Source organism: Camelina sativa, chromosome 4 (assembly GCF_030686135.1).
Source record: "Camelina sativa cultivar CO46 ecotype springtype chromosome 4, ASM3068613v1".
Taxonomy (NCBI): domain Eukaryota; kingdom Viridiplantae; phylum Streptophyta; class Magnoliopsida; order Brassicales; family Brassicaceae; genus Camelina; species Camelina sativa.
The window spans coordinates 3,879,910-3,897,906 of NC_141883.1; the positions used below are offsets into that span (position 1 = coordinate 3,879,910).

The following is a 17,997-nucleotide window of genomic DNA, read 5'->3' on the forward strand; positions in this document are numbered from 1 at the left end:
TACGGTAAACAAATGAAATAAAAAGCAAATAAACTAAGATATATTTTGGGTTTTAAATAAATAAATAAAAAATTAGGCCAAGCAAATGAGAATTCTCTAACTTTTTTTTTTGGCAAAGCCATAACTTTCATTAATTAAAATTAGATCCTTATAATAGGAGAGTTTTGTAGAGCAGTGATAAGCATCTGTCTCTCTATTTTCTTCTCTCGGTACAAATCTAAAACAAATTTTTTAAAAAGAAACAGAGATAACAAGGATATAATGTTGAATCTTGTGGAGCTCTTTCTGGTGAGTCTCCGATTTAATGGCTTCAATCAATTGAGTTGAGTCTAAAACTACATAAATTTTTGTGAACCCTAGTGTCGATACTTGTCTCAGGGCGTGAAGCATCGCAAGCCTTTCAGCCATCAGTGGTGATCTGACATGAGGCGATGAAGTGGAGTCGGATATCTTTATACCCGATCTATGTTTGAGAATTGCCAGCCTAATCCCGCTTTACGAGAGATCGCATCCCAAGCCGCATTTGTTTGGAGTATCAACACATTGGATCATGGGGTGGGGATACTCTCTTTAGGGCAAATTTGTTTTGGTTCATGGATCGTTCCCTGGGCCAACTGCCATTCACGAGCTAGGTATATCGCAGTTGATACGGTTTCCCCTCGAGAATCGTAACGTTTGGAGAAGATCTGGTGGTTATGCTCCATCCAGATCTTCTAGAGAATCTAAGGGCGAATGGGGCCTGGTCCAGATCCGGAAGGTGGCAAAGTGATGGTGCCTTGGAGTGTTTCAAAACCCTCTCTAATGGTAGTAAAATGATGCGGGTTCAATGGTACTATCAGAGGAGCGAGGTTCCAGATTTCTTTGGCGAATCTGTAAGAGAAGAAGAGGTGTAGAGTGGACTTAAGGTTTCCACACAAAGGGCAGACCGCATCTTTGTTCACATTTCATGCCCTTAAGTTTTCCCCACCGATAATGCTCCTCTCATCAATTTTTACATAAAGAATTTAATCTTTGGTGAAGTTCTTGTACTCTAAATGTAAGCATTCCACTTGAAGCCTCTATTCAAATCTTGTTGTAGGGTATTTTCTGGGTAGTGGATGATGCTCTCATAGTAGCCAAATTTTGCAGAGTAGATACCAAATGTCGTTTGTAGCCGGAAGTATGTATCTTTTGCTCCTAATTTGGTCGACATATCTTGGGAGGGTTCATTGTAACTTTTCTGTATTCCAATCCTTTGTTGCAGGAGATATCAGATATGCAACAGTGTGGGCTTCTGTATCTTCCAAGGGAGGGCCCATTGGTATCAGTGGGGAGGTAAGAAAGATCCAAGGATCTGTCCAAATGAGGGTATCATTCCCATTACCGATTAGCTTCCCTAGCTGTGATTTCAGGAGAACTTTGCCAATTAGGATTCCCCTCCAACCGTGAGAAGTGGAAGCAGGAGCTACACTATCTAGGAACGGGGTAGTGTGACAATATTTACCTAGGAGAACCTTTGCCAAGAGACAATCGAGGTTTGTCAAAATTCTCCAGCTGATCTTGGCCAGGAGAGCGTCATTAAAGCTCTGCAAGTCTCTGAAACCTAGCCCTTTTTTCCTTTTCCTCTTCCTAGCTTGTTCCACGATACTCAACACATTTTCTTTTTCTCCATACTCTCATCCCACCAAAAATGGATTGGATACGCTTGTACATATAATTAGGGAGCTTGAAGTGAGACATGGAGTAGGTTGGCATGGCCGCTAGGACAGATTTTAGCAGTGTTTTCTTTCCAGCTGCCGATAGATATCGAGATGACCAGTTGTATGCTCATTGCCGGATCCTACCCACTATGATGGTGAATAAGTCCTTCTTCTTTCTGCCAAATAATTCAAGTACTTTGGATTCCCAGTTGGGTTTTAATTCTCTCTTTGGTCTTTAGGGGAATTTTGGCAGAAAAGGTTATAGCTGATTTGTCTGTGTTGATCTTCTGACCTGATACTAGCTCATATTGATGGAGGATTTGCATCAAGGTTGTGCAGTTTACAGCGTCAGTCTTATAGAAGAACATAGTATCATCAGCAAAAAGTAAGTAGTTAATCCTCGTGCCTTATTTTCCAACTTTTATTGCTTTGAGTTTATTTTCTCTTTGCACTTTTTGGCAAAGACCCGTCAACACTTTACTACACAGTATAAATAAGTAAGGGGACAGGGCATCCCCCTGCCGTATACCTCTCTGGGGAGTAACCAATCCTTGGGCTGCTCCATTTAAGAGGTAAGAGTAACTCACTGTGGTGACGCATTGCAAAGTCCAACTAATCCAAGTCGCATGGAAACCCATTCTTTCAAGCACTTTAGTAATAAAGTTTCATTCGATTTTGTCGTATGCTTTACTCATTTCTTTTTCACAGCCATGTAACATCTTTGTTTTGTAGACGATGAGTGAAGATAATGAAGAACTTTATGTGTGATGAGCACATTATCTGAGATCGCTCTTTAGGGTACAAAGGTGGATTGGTTCTCCGCAACAAGTATATGCAGGATGGGTTGTAGCCTCTTGGTAAGGATTTTGGATATGATCTTGTAATAAATCGTGCATAGGGCTATTGGTCTGTAGCCTCACATCTTTTTTGGGGTTTGTTAGTTTTGGGATCAGTGTGACATGAATATTATTGATGTTTTTTGGTAGGATTCTAGAGGTAAAGAAGCTCTGAATTTCTGAGAAGATTTGAGAACCTACTGTGTGCCAATTTGTTTGGAAGAAACTTGCTGAGAAGCCATCCGGACCATGCGCCCTGTCAGGATGGATGGAGAAACATGCTGATTTGATCTCGTTTGGCAAAGGTATGGTTATGAGTTCAACATTGGTTTCCTCTGTAATGTGGGGGCTGATGGCTTCTGCAAAAGTTATAGTATTAGTGGTCCATGTTGATTTGAAGAGGTTCTGGTAGTATTCAGTGATGACATCCAATATTTTCTCTTCTGCATAGAAAGCTTGGTCCTCATCATCCTCTAGCACTGAAAACTTATTGATAGTTTTCCTACCTTTTGTTATGGCATTAAAGTATCCATTGTTTTTATCACCAAGGGTAAGCCAAAGTTGTTTGCTTCGCTATTTCTAAAACTCTTCTTCATCTTTGTACGCTTGTTTTAACTCATCATTGAGTAATGCTAGTTGGATTAAGTTAGAGTCTTGGCTAGACATAGCTTCTTCTAGCTTTTTACATGTTGTCTCTATTCTCATTTGGCTATCTTAATGATGTTTTTTTTTACCAGTGAATGATGGCCTTCGAGCAACCATTGATTTTACTTTCTACCTCCTCATCTTCTTCTGGCTTCCATTGGCTGCTAATCAGTTGGGTGACTTCTTTGTTCCTTCTTAGTCTACTGACATATCTGAACAAGCTTTTTTTTTTTCCTTTTGTGGTGCAAGTCAAAGTAAGTCACCACTAGTCTATGATCCGAGCCCTCAAAGTTGAGATATTCAGCACGACCTGAAGGGTAAGCTTCTGCCCATGAGCTATTAGACATTGCTCTATCCAGTCGATAATGAACTAAATGGTCTTATCTTTTTTTCACGCCAGGACAAGAAGTTCCCCGCATGTTAAAGATCGAAAAAAGATCACACTCTGACATAATGGTCCGCATATCAGCTCCCAAATTGCTTTTCTTTTTGTTTTGTCAGGCTCTCCGTATACAAAGGTGGCAAAGAATCTCTACCTTCAGCTTTAATGCGAGTGTCTATGAAATCTGAGCAATCCTGAATTATGTCCACCTCCAAATGTTGTTGCCAGAGCAGTGCAAGGCCAACCCCTCTCGGGCTATGAGGTGAGACCAGTTTATTTGCTGAAAAAATCATACTTTGAAGCTTTATGGGAAAAAAGTCATCATAATTCTTTGTCTCCATGAAGAAAATTATGTCCGGATAGACTCGTTTGTGAATCTCTCTTAGTCTGCGAACTGTAATGGGATTCTGCAGACTACAACAGTTCCAGCATAGTACTCTTAAGGAAGGGGGGGGAGATCTTGAAAATCCCCTCTCTTCTTCACTATAGCAGGTATGATAGTACTCTTTCGTGGAACTCTACTAGTAGAAAATTTGGACATTGTCATTGTTTAAGATGAGCTTCTGTTTTGTATTGTTGAGGTGGTCAGTGGAATTATTCTCGTCACAGGGAGGTACATGTCTCTTAGGGGTAGTTTTTCTCTTGGGTGAGTTCTGGATAATCACCTTATGTCGCATACTTGACTTTGCATCCAAGAGTTGTGACGGGTTCCTGCTTGTAGGTTTTGCAATCGGAGGGCGTCCTCTGTTTTTTTTTTTGGGGCTGCCAATGGTGAATCATCTCGCAGTGAAGGGTGTACTAGTAGATCCTGGCTTAGCTCTGATTGGTCTTCCAGAAAACTAAGGTTTTTATTTGTGGTCGCTTCAATTATGTAAGCTGCAGTTTATGCCATTAGGGCTTAGGATTCACCTTGAATAACCCTCTGTTTCCTTGCAGCTTGTTAAGTAGGGTCAGCGTAGCTCACATACTGGATGGTGACATCAGGAAACTCCCCCATAACCTCTTCTCTGGATGGGATCATAGGAAGAGGGAGTCGAGGTGTGATTTCTGCAGTCACATGTCTTTCCAACCGAGGGTGACATGGTGTAAAGGTTTCTGAGAACTCCACTGGTAAGATATTTGCACTGCTTCTGGCGCTTGCTTTTTCTCTCCACTGCATATTTGGAGGATGATAACCAGGAAAACGCTTTGGGTATTGCATGCAAGATTCTCCTCTGGATAGTCCCAAGGGTCGAGAGGGTGATCTATCATTGTTAATTGGTCGCTGGTATCTAGATCTGTCCGCATAAGAGGATCTATGACTTAGTTGTCTATCCTGTAGATACCCTCTATGGGAGTTAGTCTTTGTCTTAGAGTCATGTCGATATGAGCCCTTATTCTGGTCCCTTCTTTAGTGTGTATCTTTGTGCGAGTAGGATCTTTCTCTATATTCTGCTTGGTGCCTAGGCACTATTGGTGTCTTTTTCTCCGTTTCAACAGTTTTTAGCACCGGACAATCTTTTTCCTCATTTGATATCCTGTTACAGTAAAGGCAATGATTTTTTAGTCCTTTACACTATAGAGATATTAGCGCTTCACTTCCATTTTGAAATTTCACTTTGGTTTCCTTGATCAGCGGTTGTAGGCCATCCACCATGACTTTCATCTTTATCATTGTTAGAGTGATTTCTTTCTGCAGGATTTCCCCTACTTCTTCTCTAATGGATTATATCATTTCATATTTCCAGTAGTGCTTAGGCAAGTCTTTGATTTTAATCCAGAATGGGATTTTTGACGGGAAGGTAGGTGAGATAATGGGCTCCCACTTCTGGAGTATGACCATACATTTGTTAAAATGGTATGGTTTGTTGTCCAAAACTTTTTACATATCTTCCTCAAACTCAAACAGGAATTGGAAGCAGCCATTTCCAAGATAAGATCCAGTGGCTTTAACTCGTAGGTTCCACCGGTTCGAGAGGAAAGGGATGAGTGACCAGAGGTGTTGGAGAGTCGGGTTGGTGAGTCTCCTTATCAAAATAAGGGTGTTTTCTTTGATAAGGTTTATGTTGTCTAGTTCTGGGGCTCAGACTCTTCTGTAAGTAGGATGTGCAAACTCATTTTGTTTCCCTTTCCCTCTTAGTTGGTAGGGAATTCTTCTGTCCATGGTGTAGAGACAAATTAAAAGTATCCAAAGCTTGGATTCTTCACACAGAGGTGAGAGTGTTCTTGCCAAAAGAGGCTGAGTTTTCTTGTCAAAGTACTGAGAGTTAAATACTTACGACAAGAGGCAATAAATGCGAGTCAACAAAAACAGTTCTTCACCTAGAGGTGAGAGGGTTTAGGTATTTAAGGGTGCAATCTTAAATAAGAGAGAAGCTCAACGTTACCATATTAGCAGCTTGTAATGATTGTACGATTATGGTTGCAGGGGTGCTTTGTCTTGCTACCTTTCTTACAGTTGTCTGGGTCGAGGAGCTAGAAGGTAAGAGGGGTTTCTTTTTACTCGGTCATCCCAGCAGGGAAGTGGCATGAGGGGCGTCTCCATCACCGGACTCACTAGGGAGGACGCCGACCGCCTCAAGGCATCATATATTCGTATAAAGCCAAAAATAAAATAAACTTTGCTAGAAAAAAAATCAAAAGTGGGTGAGATCTGCTATTTTGAACTTAGTTTACTTCTTTCAGCTAGCTCGGGAAATGTGTCTGAGAGCATTTTTTAGAGACGAATAATAGTGTTGATTGAGAATTCTCTGAACAATCGAATGAGAAGACAGAACCAGTGTTTTGTGTTCCACCATCTGTATATATATGGCCACTAACTTCGTGATGATATGAAACTAGGAAACATGCTAACTCCCAAATACTTGATGAGAATTGTTTGAAGTTTATGTGTTTAGAGGATGTTAAAGTTGTAGATCCAGATGGAACCGATAATACAACTGGGACCAATGCTACTAAAAAGATGCATGAACCATCTCTTACATTGTTACATAACTTGCACGTAATTTATCAATCGGAAAATATTTCAGCTCAGCAAAAACAAATAAATTTTAGAAAAAAGCAGAAGTTGTTGGAAGCACATCCAGATCCTGCTCAAGTGGGGTGGACAAATGTGCGACAATAAAGGGCTGCACAAATATTCTTTTTTTGTCTCTTCTAAATTCTCATAAACATATCTATGAGTTCATATTTTGATTTTCTTGGAAGAAATTTTTACATATAAGGGTCCAGTTCTTTAGATTTTTTTTTCTTTTTTAAAATGGACAAAAAAACTCAAAAAAAATGAATGTGATATAATTTGGCCAATTTATCTTTTTGGGTCTATGACAAGATACATCTATCGGGCCAGGCATGATCATATCATAACAAAATTGGCATTGGAAATGGCTCTGCCTCTAACGCATTAATGGATATTTTCATGTAGTTGGCAGTAAAAAGTTTTAAAAGTTTCTTTTTTAAAATGGACAAAAAAACTCAAAAAAAATGAATGTGATATAATTTGGCCAATTTATCTTTTTGGGTCTATGACAAGATACATCTATCGGGCCAGGCATGATCATATCATAACAAAATTGGCATTGGAAATGGCTCTGCCTCTAACGCATTAATGGATATTTTCATGTAGTTGGCAGTAAAAAGTTAGTAAAATGACGAGTTTTATGGTCCTAACGGTTACAACAGTTGGAATAAATCTATTTACGAACTAGACCATTTTTTATTTACCAAATTTGTAATAGTAAATATTAAGAATAATAATAAAATGGGGAGCAACCTGCTAAGGTGAAAAAGCTAGTAAAACTAATAGATAAAAATGTATGCAATCGGCTAAGCACGATTGGGAATGGCGAGGATACTAGCATCCAAGCTTGGTTTGCCGCAATGTTTAAGAAGATTTATACACAAGCATTATAAAACTGTTTTTTTAATATAATTTAATAATAAATTCAATAAAAAATAATTTACTGCATATCAATTATGAACCGTTTTTACGCAAAAATAAATTTGGTATGCGACAAATTATTGTCCGTTCCAAAAATAGAGTGTGATATAGTCCACTTTATCCACAACATCCCTTCAAAGCCTTAGCTTACAGAATTGTCAAAACTTGTTTGTAAATGATACATCTACAAGACTGCAACATAGTCATTCAAGAGAGCATCAAAAAAGGACCGAAGACAGGCGAAAAATTCAAACTATTTGTAATGTAACAGTCACTAAACTCCATGTTTCATAAATGCACAAAGAATATCAAAATCGATTTGATTTTGTTAGTGATCATAGAACTATTTGAATATATATATTTTTTTTATTTTATATTTTATATTTTTCTGAAAATATTTTATGTGTACACAGAAATTTGACACAACCGACCACCTTTATATACCTTCACTAAAACATGCTGATCTTAAAGACTTTGATCTTTTGACCTTTTTAGTATATTCCCATTACTTTGAGATCTCGTACTCCTTAATATTATTATAACACGGTTGTAAGTCAATAAATAAATTACATGAAATTCTCTAGCTTACGCTTTTAGACCATCGAAACCGAGTGGGAAACTTCACAAAGCATCTTTCGTTAGAAACACACTTTCTAAATAATACGCACGTGCAACTTCACAACCATCAAATATAAATACACACATACAGATGCGTAAACTAATTACACAACTCAACAACCATAAAACCAAAGCCTCAAAGTCAGTCATATCAAAGTTTCCAAAACTCTTCTCTTGATCAATGGCTTCTTCTGCTGCTATGTCACTCGAATCCATCTCTATGACAAATCTCAACAATCTCTCCCGTAACAACCATCACTTTAATCGCAGCTCTCTTCTGGGTTTCTCCAGATCTTTCCAAAACCTTGGAATCTCATCTAACGGTCCATATTTCTTCTCCCGATCAAGATCGACTACCAAGAATCTCAACGTTACTCGAGCTTTCTTCTGGAACTGGGGCAAGAAGACTGAACTCTCCAGACCAAGTAAGTTTCCAGATCCTTTGGTTTGTCCTTTTTAGTATAAAGGACAAAATCAAGATCAAATACCCAATTCAAAGATACTTTTATTATTTTGAAAATTCGTAAATTTCGAGAAATCAAGATAAAATTTTCTTGTAAAAAACTGAGACTTAAGCTCAAAATCGAATACACATTTCATAAACTCGAGTTCTTGATTCAGGCAAGATCCAAGAACTGAACGTGTACGAGCTAAACGAAGGAGATAGAAACAGTCCAGCAGTTCTTAAACTCGGCAAGAAACCAACAGAGCTCTGTCTCGGCGATCTTGTACCATTCACAAACAAACTCTACACAGGCGATCTCAAGAAACGCGTGGGGATCACGGCAGGCCTCTGCGTTTTGATCCAACACGTTCCTGAAAAGAGCGGCGACAGATTCGAAGCGTCTTACAGCTTCTACTTCGGTGACTATGGCCACTTGTCCGTACAAGGACCGTACTTGACTTACGAGGACACGTTCCTAGCCGTCACTGGTGGCTCAGGAATCTTTGAAGGTGCGTATGGACAAGTTAAGCTTCAACAGCTTGTGTATCCGACGAAACTGTTCTACACTTTTTACCTTAAGGGTATTGCTAATGATTTGCCGTTGGAGCTTACCGGAACGGCGGTTACGCCGTCGAAGGATGTGAAATCGTCGCCGGAAGCTAAGGCGACGGAGCCAGGAGCAACAATAAGTAACTTTACTAATTAATTCAGTTAGTTACGTGTTTTTGTCGTGGCGGTTTGATTATTGTATTTTTTTTTTAAAATAAGGTTTTGTTGGTAATCGAATCTTTTGATAGGTTGTACCGTACAACTTGTACGAGTTTAGTTAATATTGAGGGAATAAATTAAATTTTTAGACGTGACTTTTTGTACTTTACTAACGAGTAACGACTGGTCTTCTAGTCTTCTACAACGTGGAATGGAACTAGTTCTTTTTGGTTTTTTTTTTTGGGTTGGTTTCAGATAAACGTTTTACATCTCAATCAAATTATGCTATTTTTACCATAAATCTAAATAATCTACTTTTAAAATTCAAATGTATAAAAAATAAATTGATTTCTGGTATTTATCCTTTTTTTATATATATTTATATGTTTCAAAATAAGTTTCACCTGAAACAAAGTTATGTATTCATGCCAAAATTAAAACTGAAAAACAAAAACAATATTTTTTTTAAACTAATATAGAAAAAAAAATTAAAAATAGGAAATTAAACGTTAATATTGATTCACAATGTGATTAACAAAATAATAATCCAAATAAATCTTATGGTTCGACGCTAAAAATATAAATACTACTAAAAAGAATAGATCTTACTCTTTAAAATTCTACTGATTGTAACATCCACGAACCGAAATTCTGATTTAGGGATTGCATCGGTCGATGCATAGCCGGTTTAGTGCAGACGAGTTTAAGTTAAACGCTGCGTTTTGGGTTAGGGAAAACCCTTAACTCGAGTGTTTTGTCTCATTCAGCGAGTTTGGTCGTTTTTGAGAGAAAATAAAAGAGAGAAAAGGTTCCTAAGTGTTCTTGAGCGTTCTTGAAGATTTTAGGTGATTTGAGGAGGTTTCTGTAGAGATCTGTAGTTGGGATCGTTGTAGGAGCTTCCTAGAAGTGTTTTTCTTGTTTGTTTAAGGTTCAGAATCGTCTTGGCAAAGGTAAGTGCATGACCATGGCTTATCTAAGCTGGAGATCTCTCTGATTTGCTTGTTATGTGTTGTTAGGCTTGGTAGATTATTGTTTGGGACGTTAGGAAGCTTTCTTGTGGCTTGGGATCGAGTTTTGTGGTTGTAGGAACGAAGATCCGGCGAGAAGCTTCGGGGGGAAACGATGCTCGGCATGTGCATCGGTTGATGCACTTGGTGCGTCGGTCGATGCAAGTGCGAGGACGGCGCGTAAAACTTTAGGGTTTTTGTGCTATGTCGAGCATGCGTCGGTCGATGCAATGGGAGTATCAGTCGATGCAAGTGAACCTTGCATCGGTCGACGCAATCCCAACTGGTGTCGGTCGATGCATGCATGGTGTCGGTCGATGCAGAGTCCTGGTTTGTTGTTGATTGTTGATTGTTGATTGTTGGTTAGAGATGTCTCTATTACTTGTGTGTATAGCCCAGTAGATGGGAGGATTGCCTTACTGAGTGCTTATAAAATACTCATGCATTGCCATTTGTGTTTGTGGTGCAGGTAAAGGCAAAGTGTGATCGTGGAATCAAGGCAATGAAGAGGAAAATGTTCTAGGGACTCGATTGGTTGTTGTTTGGCATTGCTAGGTTGCTAGAGTTGGGTCATTAGAAACATTGCTTGGTTGTCAGTTTTATGTTTCCTGATGTTTGGTATATTATTGGATATTGATATTTGTTTTCCGCTGTTGGTTGTGATTGTGGTTAGGGGGCTAGTGGGTATGGGATCACTAGTTATAGTTTATTTATTATTATTATTATTATTATTATTATTTTTACTATTTATTATTTAAAAAAAAATGGATCGAGTCGTTTCAGTAATAGATTTAGATTTTAGACAATTATGATAGAGGAGTTAATGCTAGTAACTGTAAGTATTGATTTTGTATCACACCAGAAGCCATTGCTTCAAATACACAGCATGGTAGAAGAAAAAAACAGCTTTTGTATCAGACCAGAAGCCATTACTTCAAATACAGAGCATGGTAGAAATAAAAACAGAGAATAAAAAAGTGGAAAACTTTTCAATTATTCTCGACAACTTTTACAATAAGATAGCATCCAGTTTTCCTAAAGCCACGAAAGCAACCGTTGCAACTTCCGAAACTAACAACGGTTCGTGACTAGTTACGGTTTACACATAACCTTTGACTTAACAACACACTTAATAATATAGTTATATAAAATGATATAAGCCTAAACTCAATTATTACCAACACTTCCTCTTAATTGAGTTTTGTTTTTCCATAAGCTTGACCCGATCCGTTTCTTTTTGGTTTTTTAAATATATTAAATAATTAGTGATTCTATACCCACTAGTCACCTAACCACCATCAAACCAAACAGCGAAAATAACAAAAATATACCATTTAATCAATAACCAATAATCAATAAATAATAAACGAGTGATAATGATGATTCAACCAAGTAATAAAACATAAAACCAGTAACCTAGCAATATTCTACTAACTCAACTTTAACAATCTAACAGAAGCCAGAACACACATCAAAGAGCCACTAAAACATCCTCTTCTTCATCACATTGATTCCACGATCGCACTTTATCTTTACCTGCATCACAACATATTTGAGATGCGTGAGTGTTTTATAAACACTCAATCAGATAATCCTCCCATCTACTGGGTTATACACACAAGCAATTGAGATAACTCTAACCATCAAACAACAATCAACAAACAAACCATGACAAATGCATCAACTGACACCAACCCATACATCGACCGACACCAATTAGGGTTGCATCTACCGATACAAGACTCACCTACATCGACCGAGACCAACACTCCATCGACTGATGCATGCTCGACATTTCACGAGATTTTCTAATTGCATCGATCGACACCTCCACATGGCATCGACCGACGCTCCTAGGTCAAATTGCACCGTCCTCGCATTGCATCAACCATCGCACAAAGTGCATTGATCGACGCACATGTCGAGCATCGTTCTTTCCCGAAGCCTCTCGCCATATCTCCATTCCTAAATCATCAATCCACGATCAAAAGCCACAAAGAAGCCTCATAAAGCCTCAAGTGACTAATAAACAATCAACAAGCCACAGATTTAACCACATACCATATAAACACGAAAATCAGAGAAATCTCAAGCTTAGATAAACCATGGTCCTGCACTCACCTTTGCCAAAGAATATTCTAACTCTAAACCGTCGGATCTACACTCCTAGAAGGCTTCTACAACGATCCCAACTACACATCTCCCAAGAACAGTCACAAGTCTCCCAAAATCCTCAAGAACAACTTTCTCTCTTTTCTTTCTCTCAAAAACGGCTAAACTCGGTCACAAGGCGATAAAAACTGCTTTTATACACGACTTAAGGGTTTTTCCCTATCCCAAAACACAACATTTAACTTAACTCGTTTCGTGACAAACCGGCCTTACATCGACCGCTGCAACACCTGCATCGATCGATGCACATCCTAAACCAAGATTCTGGTTCGCGGATGTTATAAAGCTTCTTTCTTAATTAGTCACAACTTTCGTCTTCAAAAGCGTAGAGTGACATCTTGTCACCCTCTTGATTGAATGCTTCACACATGTTTGAGTTTTGCTGTTGTGTGAACATCTTCTTCTTTCTCTTTTGCTTTGATTTCAATTAATAGAGCTTAATCTCTTCTATCTTCTTCTGCAAGTGAACTGGCTTGAAGGCTTTGTCTCTTGTCTCCCTCTTGGTGACTTTCTTTTTATCACTCAAAGTTAATACACTCGTCTCTTCACCAATTCAATTCTTCTGCTCATTCATTCCATTTTTTTCAAATTTCCCGTGACCTCTTTCACGTGTTACTTGAATTCCCCATGAACTTTCATTACGTTTATCCCGTTATCTTCTACCATGTCTTTGTTGCTGTTCTTGCAACCTTCTTCTACTCACTTTCTCTTTGGATGAGCTATCTTCTTCTCCCCTTTTGCAACCAACTGCTTCTCCCTTTTCTCTCTTAGGTAAGAAGCTTCCTTTCTTGCTTAGTGTCTTACTTTGATCACCATCACATCACGTCTGTGTGATGCCTCTTGCGTAAAAAAATTTTAACGTCTTCTTTGGTTATCTTTTCAACCGGCTTATGCTAAATTTTTCTCTAAAGTACGCATCCTTCTTTTGTACTTGGTGTCTAACTTTGATCACCATAACGTCTCCATGACATCGTACGCTTGAATCTGCTCCATGTTGTCTTCGGTTAACTCTTCAATCGGCTCATGCTCCATTTTTTCTATGACTTTAAGCATCCTCTTTTATTGCTTGGTGACTCTCTTTGATCACCATCACATCTCATGCGTTCCTTGAAACTTTACTTGCTGAGTAGTCTTGCTATGTTTATCCAACATGCAGCTTCTCAGTGTTGACGTCTTCCTTTCAAACTCAACACCACTTTTTTCTAATTCGCCATACTCTGTTTCTTCAAACAGGTGGCTTCTCCGGTGAACGTCTTTCTCAAGGAATCCACACCACTTTCTACTACTAAGCCTTGTTTTGCGGCTACACCTGGTTTTGCTATACCTTGGTTTAAAGCTAGAATCCTCTCTTTTTACCCGAGAACTGAACAAACCTTCATATGTATCCCAATTCCATGGAATATGTAGCTGGGATCGTTGTAGGAGTTTCCTAGGAGTGTAGATCTGTCGTTTTAGAGTTAGAATCTTCTTTGTAATAAGTTAGTAAGTGTTAGTTGGTTAATTGGTCTGGAGCGGGTGGATGTGTTTGACTTTGAAGAATGAACTCAAACTTATTGGTTTTGGTAACAGATAAACACATGCAACAGTTTCTACTGTGATTTGTTTGCTCTGAACAAGCCATACAAGCCTTTGATATGGACAAAGGCATGGAACGGCTAGTACAAACTAATGGGCACAAACTGATGGGCACAAACTGATGGCTGGTTAAACCCACGACGGTTGTACTCTACAATGGCACAAAGGTCTATGTCCATTGCAAGGTTTTTATATACTATTTTTTTCTGATTCTCACAACAAATATGTAAACTTTACAAGTGAGCCTGAAGTCCAGAACATATTGTCAGATCCAGTGATGAGATAAGTATAAACATTAATATCAGTGAACCGGAATCCCGATTAGGGATGTGCATCGATCGATACAGGTGTTGCATCGGTCGATGCAAGACCGGTTTGGTCTCTAAGCGAGTAAGTTAAACGCTGCATTTTGGGGTTAGGAAATCCTGGAAGTCGAGTTTAAAAGGAGTTGTCGTTTTTAGTCAGAATTAGCCGCTTTTAGAGAGAAAAGAAGAGAGAAACTGTTCTTGTGGGTTTTTGGAGTTTTCTAGCTGTTTCCCGATAGATCTTGTCTGTGGAGTGGAGATCTGTAGCTGGGATCATTGTAGGAGCTTGCTAGTAGTGTAGATCTGTCGTTTTAGAGTCAGAAAACTTCTTTGGCAAAGGTGAATGCAGGACCATGGCTTATCTAAGCTTGAGATTTCTCTGATTTTCATGTTTATGTGTTATGTGGTTGATTCCTTAGCTTGTTAGAGAGTTTATGTGTCACTGGAGGTTTTGAGAAGCTTCTCTGTGGCAAGGGTTTGTGTTTTGGTGGTATAGGGACAGAGAGTCCGGTGAGGAGCTTCGGGGAAGATGTTGCTCGGTATATGCGTCGATCGATGCATTGTGTCCGTCGGTTGATGCAATGTGAGGACGGTGCATTTTGACCTAGGAGCATTGGTCGATGCCATGTGGAGGCGTCGACAGATGCAATTAGGGATTTTGTGCAATGTCGAGCATGCATCGGTCGATGCAGTGTTGGTGTCGGTCGATGCAGGTGATCTTGCAATGGTCGATGCAACTCCCGTTGGTGTCGGTCGATGCATGGGTTGGTGCCGGTCGATGCAGTTGTCCTGGTTTGTTGTTTGTTTGTTGATTGTTTTTTGATGGTTAGAGATTTCTTAATTGCTTGTGTGTATAGCCCAGTAGATGGGAGGATTGCTTCACTGAGTGTTTACAAAATACTCACGCATCTCATATGTGTTTTGGTGCAGGTAAAGGCAAAGTGTTATCGTGGAATCAAAGTGATGAAGAAGAGGATGTTCTAGATGCTTGTGATGCATCTAGCTTCTGTTAGGTTGCTAGAGTTGAGTCATAGAATGTTGCTAGGATGCTGATTGTTGGTTTATGATTCTGATGGATTGAGTTGTTGAATTATTGGTTATTATTTACTGGTTATTGGTTTAATGGTATCTGTTAGTTATTTTCTGTTGTTTGGTTTGATTATGGTTAGACGGCTAGTGGATATGAGACCACTAGTTGAATTAGTATTATTAAATTAAAAAAAAAGATCGGATCGTTTCATAAATTGAGATTTGTTTGATGATGTCGGTTTGATGCATTTTGCAGGTATTGATTCAACATTCGAGAGCAACAACAAGCTTGTACTCAACACCAACATACCAAGAGCAACTTCAACTTCATTGCTCATGTAATTGTTTGTGCATGTATTCTATCTTCAATCTTCAAGCTTTTACTCAGGTTTTTTCTTTCAAAACCAACTTCAAGAGGATAAGATTTTTCTTTATATGTTTTGCTTGTAAAATAATTTCTTTGATTTTTTTAAAAATGGAATGCTAAGAAACTTGGTTAGAACTTTACCATTGGAGTGATAACTTGTATTTAATTTTACAAAAAAATTTAGCTGAAAAATTTATACTTTTTGTAGTTAATATTGCTTAGAAACTTGGTAAGATATTTACCATTGGAGATGCTTAGAAAGGTAACTATAGAAGTCTAAGAAATTATCTGATTTAAGAGTCTTTTCAGTTATATTAAATAAGAAAAGAAATCAAACAACTTTACCTATATTATGATCTTCTATCATGATACATGTTTGATGATGATAATTTTCATTCAATGCAAAAACGAAGGTCGCAACACATTTGTCGCCCACCAACTTAGATCTAATGTAATCAGCAAACACACAAAAAAGAGAGATAAAAGTGATTTGTTTAAACACAAGAAAGACTAGCTTGTCCTTTCTTAGCGGTTGAGGTTGAAGCATCAGTTCGAAGTATGGGTCAGTTCAAAGCACCAAGACCTGATGGGTTTCAACCAGATTTCTATCAACACTGTTGGGAGGATGTGGGACCATCAGTAACACGGTTTGTGCTGGAGTTCTTCACATCAGGGCAGTTACCAGAGTCGTTGAATGATGCTTTATTGGTTCTAATTGCTAAAGTGGAGAAACTGGAAAGTATTAAGCAGTTTAGCCCAATAAGTCTATGTAATGTTTTATTTAAGATAATTACAAAAGCTATGGTGATGAGACTGAAACAGGTGATGCCTAAATTGATTGGTCCTGCTTAATCTAGCTTCATTCCTGGGAGATTAAGTGCTGACAATATCATTGTTGTGCAAGAGGTGGTTCACTCGATGCGTAATAAGAAAGGGAGAAAGGGTTGGATGCTTCTTAAACAGGACCTAGAAAAGGCATGATAGGATTCGGTGGAACTTTCTGGAGGACACACTTAAGGCTGCGATGCTACCAGGGGAGTGGACTTCTTGGATTATGAGTTGTGTAACTGGTCTGTCTATGAGTATCTTGTGGAATGGTGAGAAAACTGATGCTTTTAAACCATCGAGGGGGCTTATGCAAGGGGATCCACTCTCTTCGTATTTGGTTGTTATGTGTTTGGAAAGACTGTGCCATTTAATTGAGTTATCTGTAGCATCCAAAGAGTGGAAACCGATTAGCCTATCAAGGGGTGGTCCAAAGCTGTCACATATATGTTTTGCTGATGATCTTATCCTTTTTGCGGAGGCATCAGTGGCTCAGATTCGAGTAATACGACGGGTATTAGAACATTTTTGTGTTGCTTCGGGATAGAAGGTCAGTTTGGAGAAGTCTAAGATCTTCTTCTCTAATAATGTTCATCGAGATCTCGTTAAAATAATAAGTATATGGGGATGCCAGTGTTACAAAAGCGAATTAACAAGGATACGTTTGGAGAGACTCTTGAGAATGTAGCGTCTCGACTTGCAGGATGGAAAAGTCATTTTCTGAGTTTGGCCGGGAGTGTCACATTGACTAGGGCGGTTCTATATTCCATACCAGTGCACTATATGAGTACTATATCGTTACCGGTGAGTACCTTAGAGATTCTGGATAAGATTTCTCGATCTTTTCTCTAGGGAAGTACGGGAGAGAAAAAGAAACAACACCTCATTGCTTGGGACCGAGTTTGCATGCCACGATCAGAGGGGGGCTTGGGTATTAGATCAGATAAGCCTATGAATAAAGCTCTATTGGGGAAGGTGGGATGGAGACTGTTGCATGACCAGGCGAGTATTTGGGCTAAGGTGTTGCGGCATAAGTACAAAGTGGGGGGGGGGGGGGGTATACATGGTCCTTCCTGGCTGGTTGCTAATGGTAGATGGTCCTCTACATGGAGGAGTATTGCGGTGGGTCTGGGGGATGTGGTGATGCCAGGACTGTCTTGGGTGGTTGGTGACGGGAGAAAGGTCCGTTTTGGAAAGATAAATGGCTTGGATATACACAACTTGTGAATGTGGGAACCATAGATATGTCGGGGGAGACTTGGTATGTATGCGTAAAACATCTCTGGCGGGATGGTACTGGTTGGGAGTTTTGCACGTATCGGTCCATATGTTCCTTACACTTTTCAGTTGCAGCTAGCGGCAGTAGTGTTGGATAATTTTATAGGGGCAACAGATAGGATATCATGGGGAGAGCGCCATGATGTGGTGTTTACATTTAAATCAGCTTATACGTTGTTGACACGAGATGATAGGCCAAGGCAGGAT

At 39.1% G+C, this 17,997-nt stretch overlaps 1 protein-coding gene and 1 long non-coding RNA gene across 12 annotated transcripts; both read left to right on the plus strand.

Annotated features, from left to right (window-relative positions):
- The first annotated feature begins 26 nt into the window (after positions 1-26).
- LOC104779775 (uncharacterized) lies at positions 27-6,315 on the plus strand. Of its 11 annotated transcripts, XR_015596519.1 has the most exons (21): positions 27-288; positions 379-555; positions 633-1,159; positions 1,244-1,314; positions 1,380-1,571; positions 1,701-1,834; positions 1,919-2,064; positions 2,144-2,251; positions 2,412-2,536; positions 2,666-2,820; positions 3,253-3,331; positions 3,410-3,477; positions 3,561-3,678; positions 3,771-3,804; positions 3,888-4,034; positions 4,124-4,188; positions 4,264-4,386; positions 4,479-4,652; positions 5,431-5,539; positions 5,662-5,849; positions 5,950-6,315. It is a non-coding gene; the product is annotated as an uncharacterized LOC104779775 (long non-coding RNA). The 11 variants fall into 11 exon arrangements; XR_015596523.1 differs by lacking the exon at positions 2,144-2,251 and having other exon boundaries at positions 1,982-2,064; positions 4,124-4,172; XR_015596520.1 differs by lacking the exons at positions 27-288; positions 379-555 and having other exon boundaries at positions 584-1,159; positions 1,392-1,571; positions 4,124-4,155.
- Positions 6,316-8,029: 1,714 nt separating this feature from the next.
- LOC104779776 (allene oxide cyclase 3, chloroplastic) lies at positions 8,030-9,382 on the plus strand. The gene is made up of 2 exons (XM_087509858.1): positions 8,030-8,504; positions 8,701-9,382. Exons 1-2 carry the CDS (start codon positions 8,261-8,263, stop codon positions 9,228-9,230), a joined length of 774 nt encoding a protein of 257 aa, XP_087365984.1. The 5' UTR covers positions 8,030-8,260; the 3' UTR covers positions 9,231-9,382.
- Positions 9,383-17,997: the final 8,615 nt, after the last annotated feature.